The sequence below is a fragment of the Asterias amurensis genome, chromosome 2 (assembly GCF_032118995.1).
Source record: "Asterias amurensis chromosome 2, ASM3211899v1".
Classification (NCBI taxonomy): Eukaryota; Metazoa; Echinodermata; class Asteroidea; order Forcipulatida; family Asteriidae; genus Asterias; species Asterias amurensis.
This window is the reverse complement of record NC_092649.1, coordinates 13,343,268-13,366,777: the sequence shown is the minus strand read 5'-3', so window position 1 is coordinate 13,366,777 and position 23,510 is coordinate 13,343,268. Positions and strand designations below refer to the sequence as shown.

The window sequence follows — 23,510 nt, the reverse complement described above, 5'->3', positions numbered from 1 at the left end:
TATAAGGTGATTTGAATCTCTGCATAGTGGACATTCTATAAAGGTTTGTTGTGGCACCGACTGAAAACATTACAACGTGTAAGTAGCAAGGCCGGCCTTTTCATGTGACTGCCACATACATCGTTTATATGCTTCAAACTGTGGGGAAAAACTTAATTAGATAAAATGCAAATATTTCATCATTGAAAAGACATACTTCTATCAATAATCAGGTCTTTGTGGAGTCCTAACATTTAATATTAGTGGCTTTAACAGAATACAGTGCGGGCAACAGGAGGCTCTCCCCCAGCTCAAAAACCCCACCCACCCTCAAATGAGACTTTAAAAATGCACACAAGAAATACATTTTTGAAACAAAAACTGATCACTAAATGCTGGATGTTACCCTTGTACAGTAAAATGAGGAATTTAATTTCCCCATATACATGACATACCTGTTCAATCAATCAATCAATCAATCAATCAATCAATCAATCAATCAATGGAGCATGTATTTCCACATTCACATTGAGGCATCATCCTAAAAGCCTATTTATTTCATTTTGGCAAAGAAAAGTCAGCTTTTGATCGCTTCCCTATAAAACAAAAATTAAAAAAACAACAATGACAACTGGGTCTACAATAACTTGCTTTATCACTTCCAGCTTAATTTGGGTTAAAGATGGCAATATAGTGATTGAAGTCCATACATGCAGTTTAAACCACAGTAATTGTTGGAATTATTCGTAAGAGAGGAGGGCAATGGAAGGTGAAGGGGAGAGGCGGTAGGAAGGGTCTATGGTTGTCCATTTATCAGACAGATATTGACAACCTTCACACTGAATGCTGATTGTTTGTGGATTCTCTCCTTAAAGGCAGTGGACACTAATGGTAATTACTCAAAATAATTATTAGCATAAAAGCTTACTAGTAATGGGGAGAAGTTGACAGTATAAAACATTGTGAGAAACAGCTCCCTCTAAAGTAATTTTCCACGAATTTGATTTCGAGACCTCAGATTAAGAATTTGAGGTTTGGAAATCAAGCATCTGAAAGCACACAACTTCGCGTGACAAGAGCGTTTTTTCTTTCATTATTATCTCGCAACTTCGATGACCAATTGTGCTCAAATTTTCACAGGTTTGTTGATTTATGAATATGTTGAGATACAGCAAGTGAGAAGACTGACTTTGACAATTACCAATAGTGTCCAGTGTCTTTAATCCTATTCTACACATCAAATGCCATTTCGTTTGACTCTTTTACATAAACCATGACTATTAATTGAATTGCAGCAAACTTGACTTTCCATCCAAATGATGGGAAATCACTGGGTAAAGTTTGGCTTTTACCAATAGTCAAGAGACTTGGGAAATAGTCCAGATTTCATCATTATTTTGATTATATTTGATGACATTGTGCTCCCAATGCATCCAATCATTGTATAATATCCCAGGACATTGTTTTGACTGAAAGTGCGACTAAATCTTCCACAAAAAGGTAGTGTGTACACTCACTTTTAACCTGTTATGCAATTTTTGTTTCAGTTACCAAAGTGATGAGCTATTTTCAAATAAAAATAGAGAACAAAAGGCAAGTCTCATGCAAGTTTACCACTACTTAATGCTTATATTTAGTTAGCCATTAAACTATTGTTATACCGGTTTAAGCCATGGGGGTTTTGAACCTTAAATACTTCAAGAACCACAGGCATAACAAACTAAACAAACAAAATTAATTTCAGTTTATGACTTTACATTGTTGTCATGAATGAAGCTCTTCGGTAAAGTCTACCTTATGATACTAAGATTGCCAATACAATATGAAATATAAAACTAGAAAACACGTTAGAAGTATCAGGTGTTAAACAGAACTGGAAAAATAGAACCTTGATACTTCTAAGATATATTGAAATAATGATGATACCAACGTTTAGTTAAAATGTTGACAAGAATTTGTGAGCAAAATAAAACAACTTGGAAATGAGTCTTATACAACGTCTCCAGGGATTTGGAGTTAGGTCTTATAATAGGGTAAATAGTTTCAGTTATTCTGAACGGCTTGGGTCAAGGGTCATTATGAGGGTGGACAAGACCTTTCTTTCAATGATAAATAAAACCGTACTGGTTGGCATGTACGGCCGATTTGTAAGCAAAACTATCAAACCAATTAACAATATTATGTCCAAATTCGATATTTCGTGGAAACTTTTAATTACAAGTTTGTTTCCAACAAACTCAACACTATTTTTGAATGTTTGTGTAGCTTTGTTACAAACTGTGGCTATCTGTTTTTGATTTGCATTTATGGTTTCCCAAAGCTTTCCAACCTTGGTTTGCATGTAACTTTTGAGATAATATGTTGGACACAATACTATGGCACTATTAGGTTTGGGTAAATTCATCTGTAAATGACACTATAGGTTTGGGTGAATTTGTCTGTATACATGTACAACCAAACCAAACCAAACACTGTGGTGTCCACCATATCTCAAAAAGGCTAATGGTATTGGGCATACACCACCATAATCACATTCCCAATAGTTTTGAGTGTTGAGTTACAAATAATTGTGTTGGATTTTGTTAGAGTGAGGAAGGATTCTAAATCACTCTAGGAAGATAGGGCTGTAAGCATCACATTCAATGTTTAACCGCTTGGCCCAAGTTCATAAAGCCGTTAGCACAGAAAACAACCCTGCTTTGCTATTAAGACAGTTTACCAGCCAATTGTATACATATTGTGTGTTACTCGTGACTGGTTCCCTGAAAATGTTTGCTTTGAAAATTACCTTGATAAGTAAGTGTCTCTGCAAATGGGCTGACATAAGACACACAAATTTGATAAGCATACATTAAGGGTATATGTACTTTTTCCTAACAAAAAACACAATGTCCACAGATATACATTAAACTTATACAGTTTGAAGATTATGATAGTAGAAAGCTTCCCTTGAAATTTTACTTACTGAGGTGCTGTAATTTTTGAGAAATGAGTAAAAGTAACAATTTCGTCTCAGTTTTAGCATGTAAGAATGTATTAACAGTTATGCTATGGTTTTGGTATTATATCATAACTGGTCAAGGGGATTTTACATGCTGAAATAATTTTGGTCTCATGAGACCAAAACTATTTTGTGACTTGTTTTACTCATTTCTCAAAAATTACACAACCTTAGTTAGTAATATTTGAAGGGAAGCTTTCCACTATCATTATCTTCAAACCCTGTAAGTTTAATGTAAATCAGTGGACATCTTGAAAAAAAGCACACACACAGATTACCTCCCCCAAACTGTATGTAATGTACATTGCCGTTAACTGGTTCCATTGCAAATATTTGAAAGCTCGGACTGAAATCTGTCAAAGAGGCAGGTTAAGTTCATTGTTGATTTGAAAAAATAAGAAAAAAAATCATTTTGTCAAATCATTAAGTGACGATAATGCTGAATCTTAAAACACCAACAACAAAGTTTAAAGTTCAAATAAAAAAGTGTCATCCTTCAAGACATGCAGAGAAAAAAAAAAAAAAACTGTACCAATTTGATTTATTGCTGAAAGAAAAACAGACTCCCTCTTTATTTATCTACAGGGATCAACCCACAGATATAGAATGAACCACCTGGGCCCAATTTCATGGTTCAGCTTACCACCGAATTCTGCGCTTACAATTACCATTCGCAGCTTGCAAGCGCCAAATTTCTGCGCTAGCTGTGTAGGCAAAGAATGCCTAGTAACATGGAATACGCCCGCGCACAAGCCAAAATTCCCTGCTTACACATGAAACACGCTTGCCGTACGCACATAATTCCTTGCTTCTGTAACTGCTGTTTCTGTGCTTACGGTAAGCAGAGCCATTATATTGGGCCCTGATTTTTCCCCCGATGCTTGCGAAGCAAAAACCAGTACATGTACTTGCCTAAGCAGCTCCTTGCAGCATATTGGCATGACTTAAAGGCAGTGGACACTATTGGTAATTACTCAAAATAATTATCAGCATAAAAATTACTTGGTAACAAGCAACGTAGAGCTGTTGATAGTATAAAACATTGTGAAAAACAGCTCCCTCTAGAGTAACAAAGTTTTTGAGACTGGTCCTTGACAATTCCCAAAAGTGTCCAAGGTCGATTTAATAAAGAGTTAGCTAGGAGATATTAAAAACTTAAGGCTTGTCCCAAGTTAGGACAAGTAACTCGCCCTAACTCGAGATAAGACTAGTCTCGACTCTTTGTGAGACCCACCCCACTGTCTTTAATACATTCAGACTATATGACACAACTTCCTGATTTCTGATTTTGTTTTTGAAGATGTTTGAAGTTAATTTTAAAGACACTGGACACTATTGGTAATTGTCAAAGACCAGTCTCCTCACTTGCTGTATCTCAACATATGCATAATATAACAAACCTGTGAAAATTGAGCTCAATTGGTCGTCGAAGTTTGGAGATAATAATGAAAGAAAAAACCCCTGCACACAAAGTTGTGCGCTTTCAGATGCTTGATTTCGAGACCTAAAATTCTAAATATGAGGTCTCGAATCACATTCGTGGAAAATTACTTCTTTCTCGAAAACAAGGTCACTTCAGATGGAGCTGTTTCTCACAATGTTTTATACTATCAACCTCTCCCCATTACTCGTTACCAAGTAAGGTTTTGTGCCAATAAATTATTTTGAATAATTACCAATAATGTCCACTGCCTTTAAGTATGAACAGACTGGGTGAGTAAAACATGAAATAGCAGGAGGAGGTAAACTTGTCGTCTTTGGTTAATATTTATTGTACCAATGTACCTAAAAATGTATTTTAAAATATTTATTGCAGTGGTGTTTTCATTGTTCAACTATTTGTGCTGATAAGGTAACATTACTTTCTTCTCCCTCTCTCTTAAACACAAACAAATAGTTCTACACAGAAATCCAACTTCTGAGGACTTAATGCAGAGAATTGTATTTCTTTATATTAATCATTTACCTATTAATATTAATTGTTTTTAAGTGGTTTGTAATAATAATAATAAAGTGGTTCATAAATAGTTTCTAAAAATGTTATGCATCATGACATAGTACGCCTTGAAAGGGTGTTTAATTTACAAGTGCACTTCTCCCCACAAGAAATGACACTGGTTTTTGATCTCTCAAATGATCAAAATTTATCGTTGATTTATAAAGTTAACAATCATGGAATCAGGAACTACGTTGACATACAGTGAGAAAACAACGGCAGGAACAATGTGACGATTCTGGGAAACATCAGCAAAAGAAATCAAACAAAGAAGGCGGGAGAACTTCAAAGAAATGAATTGTTATTTTGAAAATATTCTGGGTGTTGGTTGTTTGCTCTGAACTCCGCCTAAGCAACAAAGACATCTGCCCAAGTCTTTCCCTCAGTGGCCCCCGAGTTCATTTCTCTAGCATCGTCTCTCTTCATACATGTCATAAGACAATAATTTACCAGCCCACTGGAAAAAGACAGTTTAGGACCTGGACAAGTTTATGAAAAATCGTTTTCACCCACTGACACAAGAATAAGAATTCAAAAATTTGTGACTGGACTTTTTGAGCTGTTGCTTGACGGCCAATTGTTGAAAGAGAAAGAAATTAATTGCGTAGTTTTTTTCAAGTGCCATCAAATAAAACAAATAAAAGGAATAACCATGATGATATGTAGGTCTGTTCACTGTACTCCCACTTCCCCACGAAGAAAAGGGAGTTTGCCCCTGTGTTTCTGGTCGTGGCTGCTGAATGCGCGCCGGCAGCACCTTGTAAACTTTTAGAAGGTGCTATAAACAAAGGCGTCTTAAAATTCAAAACATAGCTCTGTCGATCCTGTTGAAGCATAAATAATGAGCGCTTTGATATGCCTCTAGGGGTGTGATAAGTGCTATATATGACCCAGGATTAATATTTTGATTATCAAGTCAGAAAATTCACTCGGAAAACCATAGATGTCGCTGGCAATTGTTAACAAGGCTAAGCATGTTCTTGTCGCGACAAATTTATGTGGCTCCACAACATGGAGACTTGGGCCGAATTCCCGAAGCTGTTAAGTGGTTAAGCTTGTTTAACGAATGAATTTGCTGAGCAAAAAAAAGGCTGGGAATCAGTCACAAGTAAGGTACACTAAGCGACAATTTGGCTGGTAACCTGTTAATCTGCTAATCATGATATTTCTGGGCCAAGCAAATTGGTGTGCTTAAAAACAAAACAAAAAAAACGTTCAAACCCCTCAAGTTCTATGGGAAAAATGATTCATTCATTTTAATATAGACAGGTTGAGCTCTGAAGAGCGCCCTCACACCGATTCCAGAGGAGAGTTCTTTTAAAAATAGACTGAAGTATTTCTGTTTTACAAATAACTTAATGATTAGGATAAAAGGTTTGGGATAAAAAGGTTTGGCAAAAAATGATATGGACTGAAGACACTTCAAGCAACTGGTGAATCTAAATATAAAAACAGGGTGTGTGCTATTTGTGAATTAATTAGTTGATTTGAATTTACTTGATTTCATTTGATTTGATTTGAGATTGTCTCGTCAACAGTGAACGGTCACAGACTTCTAAATTGTGACACCAAGTCACAACAGAAAACCTGCATCTGAATGACTGAGTATTCAATACAAAAAAACACAATTCATAATGTAAAAAATGGCGTTGATAAGATGCGCTCATCAAGAGCTCACCAAATGCTAGACATGCAAAGTTTTCTATATCAGAAGGAGATTTTAAATTTACAAAAATTTGCAACCTCTTTTTCTGAATTAATCCTTGCCGAGAATTACATCTCACTGCATATTTTGTCAATTCATTTTATTTATTGTTTTAATAATAATAATTATCCAATGCTGAGATACTGGGTGAAGGTCTTAAGAAGTGCACACATATACATATATTATATCTCAATAATCATTTAACCAAAGACTTCCTGAACAGAAACGTAGAACACGGATACAGTGTTGTTATTGATACTCAAAGAACGGCACCGTAACACACACACACCCACAACGCAACAAATTCAACAAAATCAAATCAAAATTCCTTGATTTGAAGAACTTGCTCTTACGCGAGTCTCTGTTGGTAGCTTTCTTATCCTCATGAAAAGATTTGTTTGAAGTCAAAGTCTTACACTTAAATGCCTCACAACGGTATTCCACAAAAATATTCTGTGACCATGCGAGGTATTATCCTTTGCAACTTTTTTGAGCTTCTTCGAGTGATTGTTTTCCTTTGAAAAAAAGTATTCGCTACAATGACAATGAAACCATGACTTGACAAAGGAAAGACAACACAGGTTTTCATAATTAGCACTAGGACTTGCTGTTCTCTTGTGAGAAAATACGAGTAGGCATGCACCATGAATCACAAAATCTTCGGCCTGAGCCGAGTCAGGTTGGCTGAGTGGTTTCTGTCCATGCCTTTTCAACTCTGTGGACCCGGTTTGATACCCGGACCAGAGCCATACATCTGGATTCAGTTTTTCGGTCCATATCCTGACCAGATAGGTTTTTTTACAGGGGAAATCCTTCCCACAGCTATAACTGAAATTTCTTCATTGTCTTCTCTACAAAAAGTTGGTGCGATGTTTCCATTGGGATGCTTTGCCGACTATTGAATTCAGATTCAGATATATAGAGATAATATCAGAATGCTTGGATTACAACTGCACCCGAGCTGAATACAATGATAACCAATGGTGGCAGCCTGTGTATTCTTGTATGTCACATTTGTAAAAAAATCTGAAATCGAGGGTTACGAGGCATTACCAACCCAAAAATAGGGACATTATGAGCAATACTTCCTGTACATTCTCCCCCCTTTTGTAAGGGTGAAAGATATAGCACAATAAGTACATGCCTGTACACACTACACTATATAATTAGCCATCAGACTGGCAGCAAACAATTGAGGGCGCTCTTCAGTTTTTTCAGATGGTAAAAAACTTCTGTCATAAGCCAGAATCCAAGAAACGTTGCATCCAAAGTGGTTAATGAAAAATCCCAATTTTCACTCATATAACTTATCCTCTTCAAGCAGTTAAGAAACTTAGAACTTTAACAGAATGTTCATAGTGCATAAGAGCTGTTCCTGCCTATACCTATGTAGCACTTGTTGCTGCATTATAACAAATATTTGTTATTTACTGCCTTGCATACAAACACACCCCAACAAAAAAGAAAATATTTTGTTGATTCAAACAGAATCCTTGATCTATTGGCTTTGTTAAGTCATGGTTTCTTTGTGCCAGCACTGCTCTCAAAGATAAAGGATTCCTGCAATGCCGAGAATATACTCCCGTGGAAGGGAAAAAAATGGAAGATCCAGTCCATTAACTGGCTAAATTTGGGTTAAAAATATTACCGGTACATCTTTAAATATTCACCCTTTCTAATTCCGTGCTAAAAAAAGGTTGAAATTTTCTCTCTTTTTTTCTCCATCACACAAATTGTTCTTTGAGTATCAATAATCATGCGAAATAATCAGTCACTATTCTTATATTAATTGCAAATTCATTATAAAAATAATATAAAGCCTTCATAGATGTCGACAGACATCCAAGTATAAATGACTACATATATATCGTCTGTTCCCTGATTCCATTCATTTAAATACAACGTGGCAAAAAAATAATTTATTCACAAAATACCCTCTCTCTCTTCACGATTGGTTAACGCTGTCCGTAGGCACCGTTTGATTGGCTTAATGCTGCATCTTGAGCTCCTGCCTGTTGTCCTCCTCCTGACTCATCCCCATCTGTGATTGGTCGCCACCCTGCAATCTGATTGGTTGCCCGGCTCCTGGTTGCTGCAGGTGCAGTGCAATGGCACCCTGAGGAAGGACGGCTGATTGGGATAAGACCTTGCCCCCCTGATCCGCTGCGACAGCAGGGGCGAGGGTTAACCCGCCCTGGAGGGCACCTGGGTTTACCGGCTGGGTCGGAATGCTCTGGAAGAGACCTGGTATCAGGGCGCTGCTAAGTGACATCGGCTTGCCCTGTGCGACCAGATTGGATATCTGCTGTGGGGTGAGCAGCTGGTGAAACTGCAGTGCTTGTTGCTGTTGCTGCTGCTGCTGTTGTTGTAAGTGTTGCTGGGTGGCGAGCTGTGCGATGGAACGATGGTGCAGGTGGGCGTTGCTGTGTTTCTGATTCAAGGTGGATTTGGGAAGGTTGTGAGAGCTGCCCTTTGGTGAGACTAAAGAGAGTTTGCCTGTACCAGAAAGAAAGAATGAAGAAAAGCCGAAATGAATGAGCGAAAACTTCCACTAATGAAGGCCTTTTAGACCCCCAGTCAGAATAAGGGATAATGTCAAAATAAGTTCAGGACAGCCAGCAGATAATGCAATAGGGCACAAGGTTTTCTACCAGTCAAACCAGTCGAACCTCAGTAAAATGCGTTGGCAAAGGGCATGTCTTTAGTGCTAGGGAGAATTGTGTGCCTTTCGGCGAGTAAAACAACATCTCACGGGACAGTTCTGACATTGGAGTTATGTTATTAGAATACCTGCCCTGGATTAAATTTGACAAGACCCCCCCAAGCCAAATGATAAGATTCCTGTCATTTAATTTTATCCTGTTCAAGTTGAGACTGTCCCAAGCCACAACGAATTAAAAACGCACTTACATATCATCAATTCCCCTTCAGAAGTGTAAGAAACATTTTTTTATAAAAACTAACCCCCAAAAAGGGAAAATGAGGGGGATTTATTGGCAAGAAACTTCCCAATTACTAACCACTTGTAGTAAATGAACCCGGTAGGATATGCGCGCTGATGTTTGGAGAAGCTTCCGTTGAGCCCGTTCCCGGCGAGGGCGTGCTTGTTCTGCTTGGACTCATCCCTCGCTGCACGTGATTGGCCGACGCCACCGTGGATGTCGCTATGACAGTGCCTGGATACGGCTTGAAGGTGATGTTGGTTGGTGAGGGAATGATGCCGTTCGGGATGGGCGAGGAAAGCTGTGGACTGGCAGAATTCTATTTCAAAAGAGAAAGAGTCATTATTTGTTTAAAAAAATTCAACCATGCCGGCTTAAAAGCTGAATTGTGAATCAGTTAGGTATGTAACAGCAAAAATTTCAAATAAAGAGTTCATGTACACACAGCGATTAAAATAACCTTTTCAGGAATATAAATAAAAATGAGCGTGGGGATATTGTTAACAATTTAAGTCGTCAATAATTGTAATAGCAAAACATATTCAATTGTACTCTTATTCCATTTGATTGCATATTGTGTTATAAAGAATTTTACAGAAAATAGTAATCAAGGAAATAGAATTAGCTTTTGCTAACCGCTTGCCAAACAAAATAATCTATGGTACGATGAAAAAAAATAACCAGTGGCCTGGCGTTTCTACCCTAGTCGAGTCTTTCCAGTGAATTGTCTGAGTGCAGTTTGTCAATCAATGTTTTGATTCAAGTAAGAAATCAACACTATCCGCTTTTGCAATTTGAAACCTAACTTGGCATAACTCTAGACCAGAGTACCTTCATCTGCAAGGGTCAGAATGTAAAGCCACTAACTATTTTTCGCAGAGCAGTAATTAACCACCAAAAGTAGTTATACTGAAATGAATAAATTTGAACTCACTGGCCTAAGCTGTGGGCTAGGTACACTGGATTGCGGACTCTGAAGTGATTGGCACATATTCACTGTGAATCCTCCTTCGCTATTGCCTCCTCCTACTCCGCCCCCTCCTCCCCCAACGCCCATAGTCTCTTGAGATGCACACTCAACAAAAGGCTGATTGACTATTGCTATATTCTGTAGTCCCGTCACTGTGGTGCCGCCAGAGAGCCGACGACCTTGCCGCTCCATGGCGGACTTCCCCGAACTGGCACTCTTAGTCCGCGACTTGACGTTCAGTTTCCTATCATAAGGCAGTGCTAAGGCTCCGAGATTCCCTAATAATACTGGCGTATTTCCGAGTGCATTTCCGATGGTTGCATTAAGTAGTGGAACGGTGAAGTTACTGGTTGCCTGAGGGTTGGCCGAGTTTGCGGTGGTCGCGGCGCCACCGTTGACATTAGGGTCAATGTTTGTCACAACAAAACGCAGGTTCTTCAAGAGGCTGTCTGATAGCTCCTGACCGGAGAGAGTGGATGGATCCAAACCGACGACTCCGCTACTAAGTTGCAGACCGCTATTAGTCATTATGGAGTAAGCACTTGACGCAGGGGTAAGTGTCACTGGGCTAGCAGTAGATACTGAGAACAAATTCTGCGCAACGCTCACACTCACGTTACTCTTTCCCCCACCACCACTGCCACTTTTCCTCCGTGCCTTTGAATTCTTGACAGGATGCTGTATGGATGACAATCCTTTCCCATCACCGGATTTACCAGGTGCTTTACTAGCCGCCTTGCTAAGTTTCTTTGCCGCGCCTTTACTAAAATTGTTCTGCACGGCGTTCGGCACACTTTTTACCCTACTGACACTGTCAGCGCTATTGTTGCTACCGTTCCCACACATGGTGGCTGGAATCTTACTCCCGCTAGGAATGGTGTCAAACAGCGACACGCTGGAGAAGGAGAATGCACTTGTTGATGCAGCGGGGTGAGACGGGGCGGAATTGTTCATCTGAAGATTGGGGGCATCAGACGGAGGGGATGTATCCATAGCAACGTCTTCCAACGGCTCATTCGATAAACACATTTTTCTGCAAAGAATCATGCACAGAGAAATGAGTACTGGAATACGTTGGAAAAAATAATTAGTGAGAGTCAGATTTTTTTGTTCTAATTGAGAAACAGTTGTTCATTTTTAAACTCATTGACACCTCACAAACTCTGACTACCAAATTAGGGGTCAAATGGTTAGACTACAGTACTTGCAATCAAAAGGTTGTGGGTTCGAATCCCCCGGCTAACACCTAAGAAACCTTGACTACCAAATTCCAGCCTTGAAAATTGTCAAGAGCCCTGTCCAGTAATCCAATACTTTGTTCACATTAAATACTGCACTGTTGTGCACTTGTGTGTATTGACCCCTTGCACTTGCGTCACACGCGGTGACTGATGCCACGCTCACCATGTTGGTGGGCAGTTAGGTTTACGTGTATTAACGCAGCGTCGCCTAAAATGCACACTTTACTGCATAACGCGCAGCATAGAGTTATATATAAAAACACACGGTGAAATTGCCCGCCAGTATGGCGCATTCAAGATTTTTCTGATGATGACGTCAGGTGAAATGGGTCAATACTGTAACTTTTGACCGTTTGTAAATGTCGACCGATCTTCGTACTGGTACTGGTTTACAAGTGTACAGTGTGCCAAAATAATTGTATGTGGTGCACTTAAAACAAAAAATGACTAGATTAGATTAGATGAAATTATATTATATTTAATAACAATAATAACAAAGAGTATCACACAGAACCCTTACACACTAAAGAAAGAGGAAAATCAGATCGAAAAGTACGTTTTCACACCTATCTTAAAAGTTAAAACACAAGAAATACTATGAACTGTGAAGTCATTCCAGAGAGTTGGTCCAGCATGTGAAAATGGCCTATCACCCAAGAATTTCCTACTCTTAGGAACATCTAACAAGCAAGTATTGGAAGATTGAAGGGAGAGTACAAGAGTATATGGTTTTATCAAAGAAATTATAAACATGAGCGGAACATGTATGCAATGAAAGATAAGAACATAAGTTTGAAAGCAATAGAGATTCAATGGGTAGCCAGTGTTCAGTGACTTCAGTACTGGTGTAATGTGAGTGTGTTGCAACAAATGGACAATGTCACATTGTTCACAAAACAAAATGACTGACTGCGCCCATTCCAGGCCATTTCCCGGCACGCAAGGTAGTACACTCTTGACATAAGAAGTATACATGTTAATTTTTACAGAATGCACAAATTGAAATATCTGTTGACAAAGCTTCTCCTGTTTTTTTCCAAGCTGAGGGCCTTTTTTAAGGGTCTCGGTTAAGGCTTAGAAACCGTCAGTAGGCCTTGCTCTTAAGCTTTTTGCTATTAAAGTAGCCAACCCGGCTAATAATAAACTCTGGGTTTTACTTTCCCCCAAGAATTTTTAGTAGCCCTCATTTTAAACATGTTTTGTCATAAATGTATCTTTCTGATGCATTAAAGGGAAGGTACATGTTCGGTAATTGTCAAAGACCAGTCTTCTCACTTGGTGTATCCCATCATAACCATAAAATAACAATCTTGTGAAAATTTGGGCTCAATTGGTCATCAAAGTTGTGAGAAAATTATGAAAGTAAAAACACCCTTGTTGGACGAATTTGTGTGCTTTCAGATATTTTTTTAGTGAGAAATTACCTCTTTCTCAAAAACTCCGTTACTTCAGAGGGAGTCGTTTCCCACAATGTTTTATACTATCAACAGCTCTCCAATGCTCGTTACCAAGCCAGTTTTTAAGTTAATATTTGCTTTGAGTAATTACCAAACGTGTACATTCCCTTTAATGTTAGCAATCACAAGTATAATAGAAGTTACACTCTAACACTCAAAAATAAACTAACACCTTTAAAAAATGTATTATTCATATCTGAATGGAAGAAATATGAGCATTCTAAACAAGTACATACAAGTAGGCTGGACAGTTTTTAGTCGGAGCTACAGATTTAAAAAGGGTCTATGACTTACTTTAATGGAGGAGGTCTTGAGGTATGTTTCTCAACTAAGGCAGCCATGGTGGATCTTAGGTGATCTAATCTCCGATTGAAAGCATACAGGCCCTTGCCAACTTGTCTTGCACCATATGAACACATCTACAAATGAAAATAGTGTTTTCAGTAAAATAAAAAGGTATTAGTCAAAATTAAGTATTATACTCACTTCAATGAGATTCTGTAAACAAAAATCCAAACATTAGGCAGCTGTCAGAAATGAAGCATAAATCTTTGGGGCATGATAACAACATTTATAGACAGTTATACAGGACACTAATAATATTGCAAAGTAATATTTGGCAACAGTAATACAGGTGTTTCGTACACAGCGCTTGAAATCGACCAACGGTGGGAACGATCAAGGTGATGTACACCGGTGTACATCACTTTCCATGTTACCCTACCCCCGAGCCATGTATAACATGCGTCTTTGTGTATATCACATGATTGGTTTTCAACCAATAAAACTTCATAGTTTGTTACCGAGGTACTAACAAAAATATATGGCAACAGTACATGTATATGACAACAGTTATATATGGCAACAGTAATATAATGGCAACATTAATACACATGTATGGCAACAATTATATATGGCAACAATTATATATGGCAACAGTAATACATGGCAACATTAAAACATGGCACCAGTAATGGCAACAGTAATATATGGAAACAGTTATACATGTATATGACAACAGTTATATATGGCAACAGTAATATACATGTACATGTATGACAACAGTATACATGGCAACAGTAACATAGGGCTACAGTAATACATGGCAACATTAATACATGGCAACAGTAATATATGGCAACAGTAATATATGACAACAGTAATATATGGCAACAGTAATACATGACAATACATGGCAACAGTAATATATGGCAACAGTAATACATGACAATACATGGCAACAGTAATATATGGCAACAGTAATTTATGGCAACAGTAATATGCCAACAGTTATATATGGCAACAGTTATATAAGGCAACAGTAATATAATGGCAACAGTAATACAATGTATATAGCAAAAATATGGCAAAATAATAATGACACATTTAATTCACCAATCAAATGACAAGACTCTCTGTGTGTGGTACATAAAACAAAATAACAGTGATATGGTCAAAACAAAACCAGTCAGAATTCCACAGTTTAAAGCTGTCATTTTTCCTTAAACTGTACACAAATAAGTACTGTACGTTTAACTTCCAATGAAGCAATATATTTTGCAGGCATGATACTTGGTCCTTGGAAAGAAGTAGGAATATTTTATCGTGTACAAATGTAGGCTTAAATAGACTTTTCAGGTAATTTTTGTCTGTTTTTTTCCCAAGGGTAGTAGGAAGAATATCATGCCTGTTTTTGCTTGAGCAGCAGACAAATGTTGGAAAAGCTCTTCTTTGCTTCAATGAACCAGAACAATGAAAGCTGAACAAAGATAAGACTTGAGACAAACAACATGAGGAACTTACTGCAACTGGTCTTGGGTGGTGATGCGAACACGAGAAGTCTGATTTGTCTTTCGTTTCGGCCCCCTTCTCTGCAGGTCCCAGCTTAACGTTGCCAGAGCTCCCACTGCCACTACCGATACCCGCAGCCTCTGGTAGTGAGGGTCTACTCTGTGGGGAGGGAACCTCAGGGGTGGGCGAGGCCACCCGTTTTGGAAGGGAAGGAAAGGGTTTTCTGGAAGAAAAGTGAGAAGGGCACACACATAAACCAAGGTTGAGAGATCATCAAAAGTAGTTTGGTTTGAAAGGAATGCATTCAATAATAATAATAATACATAATCTGTTTTTATAAAATGCTCTAAGGCCCTTCACAAAAAGCTGACACAGGTATATTAAAATGCTCTAAGATGATTAACATGAGCATAAAAAGGTACAAATTTAAATTTAATGGCCTGAAATCTCTCTTATTGACGTGGCCATGTAAGGAAGTAAATGCTACAAACACAAATAATAACTCGTACTGTGACAACAGTAAAACTTTGCACAGCAACACAATATAATTAGGCAAGCAAACAAATGTACTCAGGACAGAAATATCTGGAAAACTATAAATGGCATTGCAAGGGACAAAGTTAGAAACTACATGTAAAGACCCCTTGCCAATAACATCACAAGACCCAAACAGCGCCCTCAATGACGTCAATGAGGAGAGTTGGCTGAGAGTTGTGCCTGGTGCAAGGACATTTCCAATGTTTGGCCTCAGCGATGGTAGCCATTGAAAAGGGTTCTATTAAAAAGAGAGTGCAGATTATACTATTGTTTTAGAGAAGAGCAAACTTGAAAGATAAATAATTTTGGTTCTACCCTTTAACAGATGTGCGTTAGTATACAAATATTGACTGCGTCGAGTGCTATGGTTAAAACTATGACTCCCGAGGTGATCCCCGTAGCGTTCTATTTTCCCGAGGCGAAGCCGAGGGAAAATAAAACGCTCCGGGGATCACCGAGGGAGTCATAGTTTTTAACCATTGCACGAGTAAAAGCAGTCAATATTTGTTTTATAACACCCCAAACATTTCTAAATACTGTACTATTATTATTAAGTTACAGACCTGAATGCTACAATCCACTGACGACGCGAATACAGATTGCAAACACTTTTACTTACTGTGTTGCATGTAGAGTCGTGCAATCCGAAATGGTTACAGACTATTAATTTGTCATACTCGCACACGCAACGAACGTCTGGGTACTGCACGCCGTGTGCTAGTCTGTCGGACTAGCGCACGGCGCCATGTGCTAGTCTTCGGACTAGCGCATGGCAAACCGACGGCCGTCGTCTAGCAAAACTAAGACATGTCATGTGACGCGCTCTAAACCAATGAGCAGGCAGAATACTTGCAAGGGGTGTTATAACACTATATACTTTCCAGAGTTATGTTAACAAATTCACAGACTGAGACATATTATTCGGGTGTGATTTAAACCCACAACCTTTGCAATTCTAGAGCAGTGTCTTACCATTGCAAAGGTTGTTGGTTCGAATCCAACCCAAGTAATATGCCTTTGATTTCAGGAAGTACTCACCATACAGTCCTAACACACATCGGTGTAAGGGTAAAACCAAAATTTATATACTTTATCCCTAATACAAAAGGGATGACCCTGGACACTATTGGTAATTGTCAAAAACCAGTCTTCTCACTTCCGGTGCATCTCAACATATAAATTAAACAACAAACCTGTGAAAATTTTTGCTCACTTGGTCATCAAAGTTGCGAGATAAAAATGAAAGGAAAAAACACCCTTGTCACACGAAGTTGTGTGCTTTCAGATGCTTGATTTCGAGACCTCAAATTCTAAATCTGAGGTCTCGAAATCAAGTTCGTGGAAAATTACTTATTTCTCGAAACCTTATATACCGTTTCTCACAATATTTTATTCTATCAACCTCTCCCAATTTCTCATTACCAAGGAAGGTATTATGCAAATAATTATTTTGAGTAATTACACATAGTGTCCACTGCCTTTAAAGCCATTGGACACTTTCGGAACAGAAAACAAATTAAAAGTTCACAGATTTACAAATAACCTACAGGGTTTACAGAAGGTAATGGTGAAAGACTTCTCTTGAAATATTATTCCATGAATAGCTTTACTTTTTGAGAAAAAATTAGAACAATATAAATTCTCGATATCGAGAATAACGGATTTATTTTAAACACATGTCATGACATGGCGCAAAGTGCAGAAACAAGTGTGGGTTTTCCCGTCATTTTCTCCCAACTCTGATGACCAATTGAGCCTAAATTTTCACAGCTTTGTTATTTTATATATAAGTTGTGATACACAAAGTGTGGGCCTTGGACAATACTGTTTACCAAGGTGTCCAATGGCTTTAAACCTCAAAGAATCTCAACTTACTTGGTTGGAAGAACTGAGTTGAGGTTGAAGGTTTTGACGGGCCCAGGTACTGGCATGATCTTCTGGAACATCACCTGAGGCTTGACGCCGGGCTCTGCCTTCACGTGCAAACTAGACGTCTGAGTCCTCGGGGTCAACGGCTTTGGTGTCAGCGCCTTGGGCGTGGTCGCCTTGGGTGTGTTCGGGCGAGGCGTGGTCACCTTCGGCGTGGTGGGCCTGGCAGCGCTGTTGCCCTGGGTGGCTTGATTGCTCAGGAGACCACTTGCTGCTGGCGTTGGTGTCGTGGATCCTGGTTTCTTGAGCAAGGAGGGGTTGTTGACTGCAGCGAGAGCTTGAGAACGGGCTTTATGTTCGGCTAGGAGCTCATCAAAGGGTTTCCGACGTCCCTTGACTGCTCTCCTCAAGGATAAGGCGTGTGTCTGTACAACAAAGCAAAATATTAACAGACTTTTATATTTTTCATAAATGTATACCACCATGTGTATATCTACTTGCTGGGTAGATAATATTCTTTTGAGAACATACTTCAAACTTCCTGCGAATTGGAAGCGAATGTTGACGTCACAAATTCGCAACGATTAATTCGCAGCAGTTCAACTCTGCTCAACTTACTTGCGAATATCGCTGCGAAAGGAGGGTTCTGACGTAAAATTCACGTCAAATTCGCATCCCATTCGCATTCGCGGGAAGTATGACTGGGTTTAAGTCAAACTTAGGCCACCAGTGATTATCAGTCCAAACTCACTGACTCATTACAACGAGTAGCCTCAGTGAGTGATCACTATCTCATAAGACAACAAGTGAGCATTGGATATTTACCTTGCAAGTGAGTGACCTTGTACACTGTCGATGATCAGTCTCAACCCACACACCGCAATGCTTGTTTACATCATACTCTCGATCTGTGAAACAAGCAACCAAATCATTACTCAAAGTTATTTCATTCAAACTGAAAACAAACCTGTATGCAAAAGTTAGTCTTTTTAGCAGCTAGCTCCATTGAATTGGGCCTAGGACTCAGACAGCTCTGCTTATTATGGTATTCTGTCAGCACAGTCCTGAATTACATTCTAGAGATGCCAACATTTGCATCTTGCAATCGGGGAGATTTTTTGAGTAACAAACCAGGCAGATATTTAGAATTACATTCATTGTACATGTTAGGGGGAAAAATTCCAATAATCAGAGGGATGTTCAAATGATCTTACCAGAACATAGAAAGATTGGTTTACTTTCAGGGAAGTGTAAAGGAACACGTTGCCTTGGATCGGTCGAGTTGGTCTTTGAAAAGCATTTGTAACCATTTGTTACAAAATGCATATGGGTAGAAACATGTTGTAAAAGTAGAATACAATGATCCACACAAATATGTCTCGAAATTGCACAGTTTTCCTTTTAGCTTGTCGACTAACACGGTCGGCCATTTATGGGAGTCAAATTTTTGACTCCCATATACTCAATGGTAACATAAATGGTCGACCGCGTTAGTTCGCAAAGTAAAAGGAAAACCGTGCAATTTCGAGGCAAATTTGTGTGGATCATTGTATTCTACTTTCAAAACATCTTTCTAACCATATGCATTTCATAACAAACCGTTACAAACGCTTTTTATAGACCAACTCGTCCGATTCAAGGCAACGTGTTCCTTTAAGCAAAATCAGGGAAAGTTTGCAGCTCTGGCATCTCATTGAAACAACCTACACAATGTACCTTTACATAATATGTTCTTCTTTGGAGACAGCTTTTTACTCTTTTTCGTGGGTACTGGGTGAGCAGGTGCGAGCTTGAGCAAGCTGGTATGTGCTGGTGCTGGCTGGATTGGAGGTGGCTGGACAAGGGCAGGTTTGACAGCCTGCATCATACCGGCTGGAACTGGTGCCAACTGGACCATTGCCGGTTGAACCGGTTTAGCGGTCTGCAGTAACGTTTGGGACTGTTGCGGGAGCACATTAGGAGCACACTGAATGGGTCGGCCAGGCGCAGAGGCCAGCTCGATGGTGGTCGGTTGGATGCTTGCCAAAGACGTCGGTGAAATTCCGAAAGATTGAATCGTGGAGTCGACATGTAAAGGTGACATTTTTTCCACTCTTACAATGGGTAGTGTCGTGCTGACAAGGCTCGCGACACTCTCCTGAAAGTAATATTAGATTCACTTTCCATTATTTTGATCTAAAACTTCTATTGTTTTCTGAATATTGCACCCCCCCCCTTTCAAAAAAAGAAGCTAAAAAGACAAATTTTATTAAGGGGCCAACTACAGTGCATGCTACAGCTCAACTTTGGTAACACATGAGTCATTCTTCAAACAATGTACCATCTAAAGCGGCAATGTACAGATATTATCACGATAAGACTCAGGTGTCATGGCGTGTAAGCTGCCGGCAAAAAAATGCAGTTCCAGTCCTCAATAAAAGTATGTAAAAATTGAATTGAAATGTGAGTGGCTTTTCTTCTTGGAGGTTGACCGGTTACCTAATAGTTACCTGGTACCACATGACCCTGACACCAATCACTTTCTACACATCTTACCTGTGACCCTAGTGGTGAGTTAAGCTGAATGAGCCCGGTCGGCGAGGCATTTGGCCGATCACTTTCTGACGTCGACGTGGTGTAACCGATCGGGGAATCCTGTTTCTTCGCTAAATGACCCGGGAGCTGTTTGGTAAGTACTGTATCAAAGGCCAACTCCGGCTGGGCCTGCGATGCTGACGGTCTGAGCGATAGAGGGTGCATGCTGTGGGTACGGGAGAGTTCACTGTCCACCCCGGGACTTTTCACGTTTTGGCTGGATTGTCTTGGTTTGTCCAGAGGGGCTCTGAGAGTTGTTGGGATCAGTATCTGAGGAGAGTGCATTTCCATCTCGCGCGTGATGTCCGGTGGTTTATCCGGTGGTTTGCCATGTCGTAATTCTGTCGAGTAAGAGGGGAAATAATCATTGAATGTTTCTGGAGGTTTTATTTTTAATGAGAGATCGGCAATATCACAAGCCCAAGGAAAGCCCTTTTCAGGTGAGGGCTTAACTTAACTGATTCGAGCTATTGACCCAAATCGACTGCTACCAGGGGCACAGTGCCAAATACTCCTGGGGCTGAAACAGGGATCAACCCTGGATGTACATGTACATTGTAGGCATGGGTATCACCCACTATGAGCCTGGCTGCATGGTAGAGCAGGGTGCACAACTTTCCCCAATGAGGGATAGAAATAAGCTGCTCATGGTGCTAGACAAATTATTATCCCTGGTCATCAGCAGGGCCCAATTTCATAGAGCTGCTAAGCACAAACATTTGCTTAGCATGAAATTTCATCCTCGATAAAAACGGGATTACCAACAAAATTTCCTGTCGTTTCATGTTGCTTGTTACTGGTATTCAGCTGTTGTTTGCTTATATCCTAAAAAAAATCACGTGGAAAATTGGTTGGTAATCCTGTTTTTATCAAAGGAAGAAATTTCTGGTACATTCTTGACACCTGTTACAGAATACAACCTCTGCAGCATGTTTGTTTAAGTAAAAATATTGACTGCTATGAGTGCTATGGTTAAAACCACAACTCCTGAGGTGATCCCAGGAGCGTCCTATTTTCCTGAGGCGCAGCGGAGGGAAAATAGAATGGTCCGGAGATCACTGAGGGAGTCGTAGTTTAACCATAGCACGAGCTAAAGCAGTCAATATTTTATTGTTAACACCTTAACAGACTTTTTTGTCATCTTCGCACACCTAACGTTAGTTTGGCGTATCAGATACACAGATGCAAAACTGATTGGGTTCGAGGTGGGTAAAAAGACGTCTGGGTACTGCTCGCAGTGTGATAGTCGTCGGACTATCACATGTCAAACGATGCACTATCACACCGCCACCGTCTAGTAAAACTAAGACATATCATGTGACAACTAAGACATATCATGTGACGCGCCCCAAACCAATGAAAAGGCTGAGTATTTGTAAGGGGTGTTATAAATGCTCATACACAAAATCACCTTCACGGTTTCCATTTATACTCCTTCGCTAAGAGAAGTGACTTGCTCAAGGACACAAGTGCCTCGTTTGACCAGTCTGGGATGCGAACCCACATTCTGTCAATTCACTACTGGATGTACATGTAGCAAGGTTTATATTTCTTCAATTGTTTCTCATCTCTTGCTCTTAAACTACTGTGCATCATCACCACGTTGTCAATCCATTGACATTTAAATCTCTGCAACAGCAAAATATTCCTCACCTAGGTGTATTTTCACTTTTTCAAGCTATTTCTGATGGTTTTTTTTTGTTTTTTTTCTTTCTTTCCTCTTTGAAGAGATGTTGATAAGCTGTCACCAAGCAACAGAATTACAATTGGTACAAGTTTGATCTACATCTACAGGTACAAGTATAATAGATCCAATGAAAAAGGAAGGTCTTGATTTTACAAAGCAATACGATTACGAAGGTATGTATGTCAAGAAGACTCGATATTGCCACAGTTATTTGTGAGGTGACAATACACTTTCCACTATGTATAGCAATTAACATTGGTACACAAAGAACAAACTAAGCCCTGTGATGTTTTTAGTTATGCTTGCGCTTTCCAGATGAATTTACAGTCCAAGTAGCGCCTACCAAATCAACTAAACAAATTGTCGCTCTAAATTCTGAAAACTTAAAAACGTACTGACTTGCATCGTTCTTTCTATTTCATTATAGAGAAGAGAAGCAAGCTAAGAAAAACAGAAACAAACTGTGTCACAAGTCGATAATGACCCTTTTGGTGTGAAGCAATGTATGCACCCTGTAAATTTTGTTTAAAGGAGGTAATGAAATAATTTTGCATAAGACCCTTAGGCACATCATTTGACCACGACTAGAGGTCAAAAGAAGGCTGTATATCGGCCAATCCTGTGGGCCTAAATATTGGGCCTAATATGTTTTACCAAGCACACCAACTTAAATGAGGTCCCCTTAATCAATTATTTGCTGTGTCTTCAAACCAACGAAAGAAAAAAACCGAACAATTTCCTCCTATGACTTAAAGGCACTGGACACTATCGCTAATTATTAAAAATAACTGTTAGCATAAATACTGACTTGGTAACGAGCAATGGAGAGCTGTTGATAGTATAAACATTGTAAGAAACGGCTCTCTCTTAAGTAACGTAGTTTTTGAGAAAGAAGTAATTTCTAACCAAAATATTTGAATTGAATTCAAGACCTCCGCTGAGGTCTCAAATTCAAGCATTTGAAAGCACCCGCAAGGGTGTTTTTTCTTCCATTATTCTCTCACAAGTACAACGACCAATTGAGTTCAAATTTTCACAGGTTTGTTATTTTATGCATATATGTTGAGATACGCCAAGTGAGAAGACTGGTCTTTGACAAATACCAATGGTGTCCAGTGCCTTTAACAGTTTTCATCTCTGTGAAACGGATGGATGCGAGGAGCGTATGATTCATCATGCTAGATTGTCAAATCCGCCCCCCCCCCTATTTGTTTGGATTCTTCTTTACATCAACAGTTCCTTTGTTATTTATGGGTCAGTATGTTTGAGAGGAGAGTTGTTATTTTGCCGAGTGGGATCCTTGATATCAGGATGTGCTTGCCTCAGGGGGCAAAAGGTGAAGAAATAAGGGAAGAACGCAATAAATACATAATTCACACATGCACAAACACACATTCACTAAGATGAAAGAATGATACACTGTGGACATCGGCAGTTGCAAACACCGAGATGGTTAGTCGATCTGGGTTTACATGGTATAGATTAATGTACAAACAAAACAACACGTGTGTTAAAATGTCAGCTTCCATGAACTACTATTTAGGGTTTCCCTTTTTCCATTTAGAAAATGATGACATTTGATAAAAGGAATAGGATCCAGAGTGGTTCTTGATTTGCAAGGTTTCTTGGAACTATTTACAGGAAATTGATGAAATATAAAGGGAAACAATGCAGAATCACATCTATTCATGACTATGTAGTAAAAAAATAAAAACAAATTAGTATTATTGATAATAATACATACATTTGTACAGTTGACAT

The 23,510-nt window shown here is 39.2% G+C and overlaps 1 protein-coding gene across 1 annotated transcript in view; it reads right to left on the bottom strand.

The window, feature by feature from the left end:
• Positions 1–1,508: 1,508 nt before the first annotated feature.
• LOC139933983 (uncharacterized) overlaps positions 1,509–23,510 on the bottom strand; it is a 44,971-nt gene continuing 22,969 nt past the window's right edge. The window contains exons 4-12 of the mRNA XM_071928233.1: positions 20,024–20,403; positions 19,205–19,625; positions 18,314–18,396; positions 17,495–17,913; positions 15,095–15,305; positions 13,586–13,710; positions 10,558–11,626; positions 9,702–9,942; positions 1,509–9,177 (exon numbers count right to left, since the gene is read on the bottom strand). Of these exons, the coding sequence (XP_071784334.1) occupies positions 8,669–9,177; positions 9,702–9,942; positions 10,558–11,626; positions 13,586–13,710; positions 15,095–15,305; positions 17,495–17,913; positions 18,314–18,396; positions 19,205–19,625; positions 20,024–20,403 (3,458 nt within the window). The 3' untranslated portion in view covers positions 1,509–8,668. The remainder of the gene's footprint in view (positions 9,178–9,701; positions 9,943–10,557; positions 11,627–13,585; positions 13,711–15,094; positions 15,306–17,494; positions 17,914–18,313; positions 18,397–19,204; positions 19,626–20,023; positions 20,404–23,510) is intronic.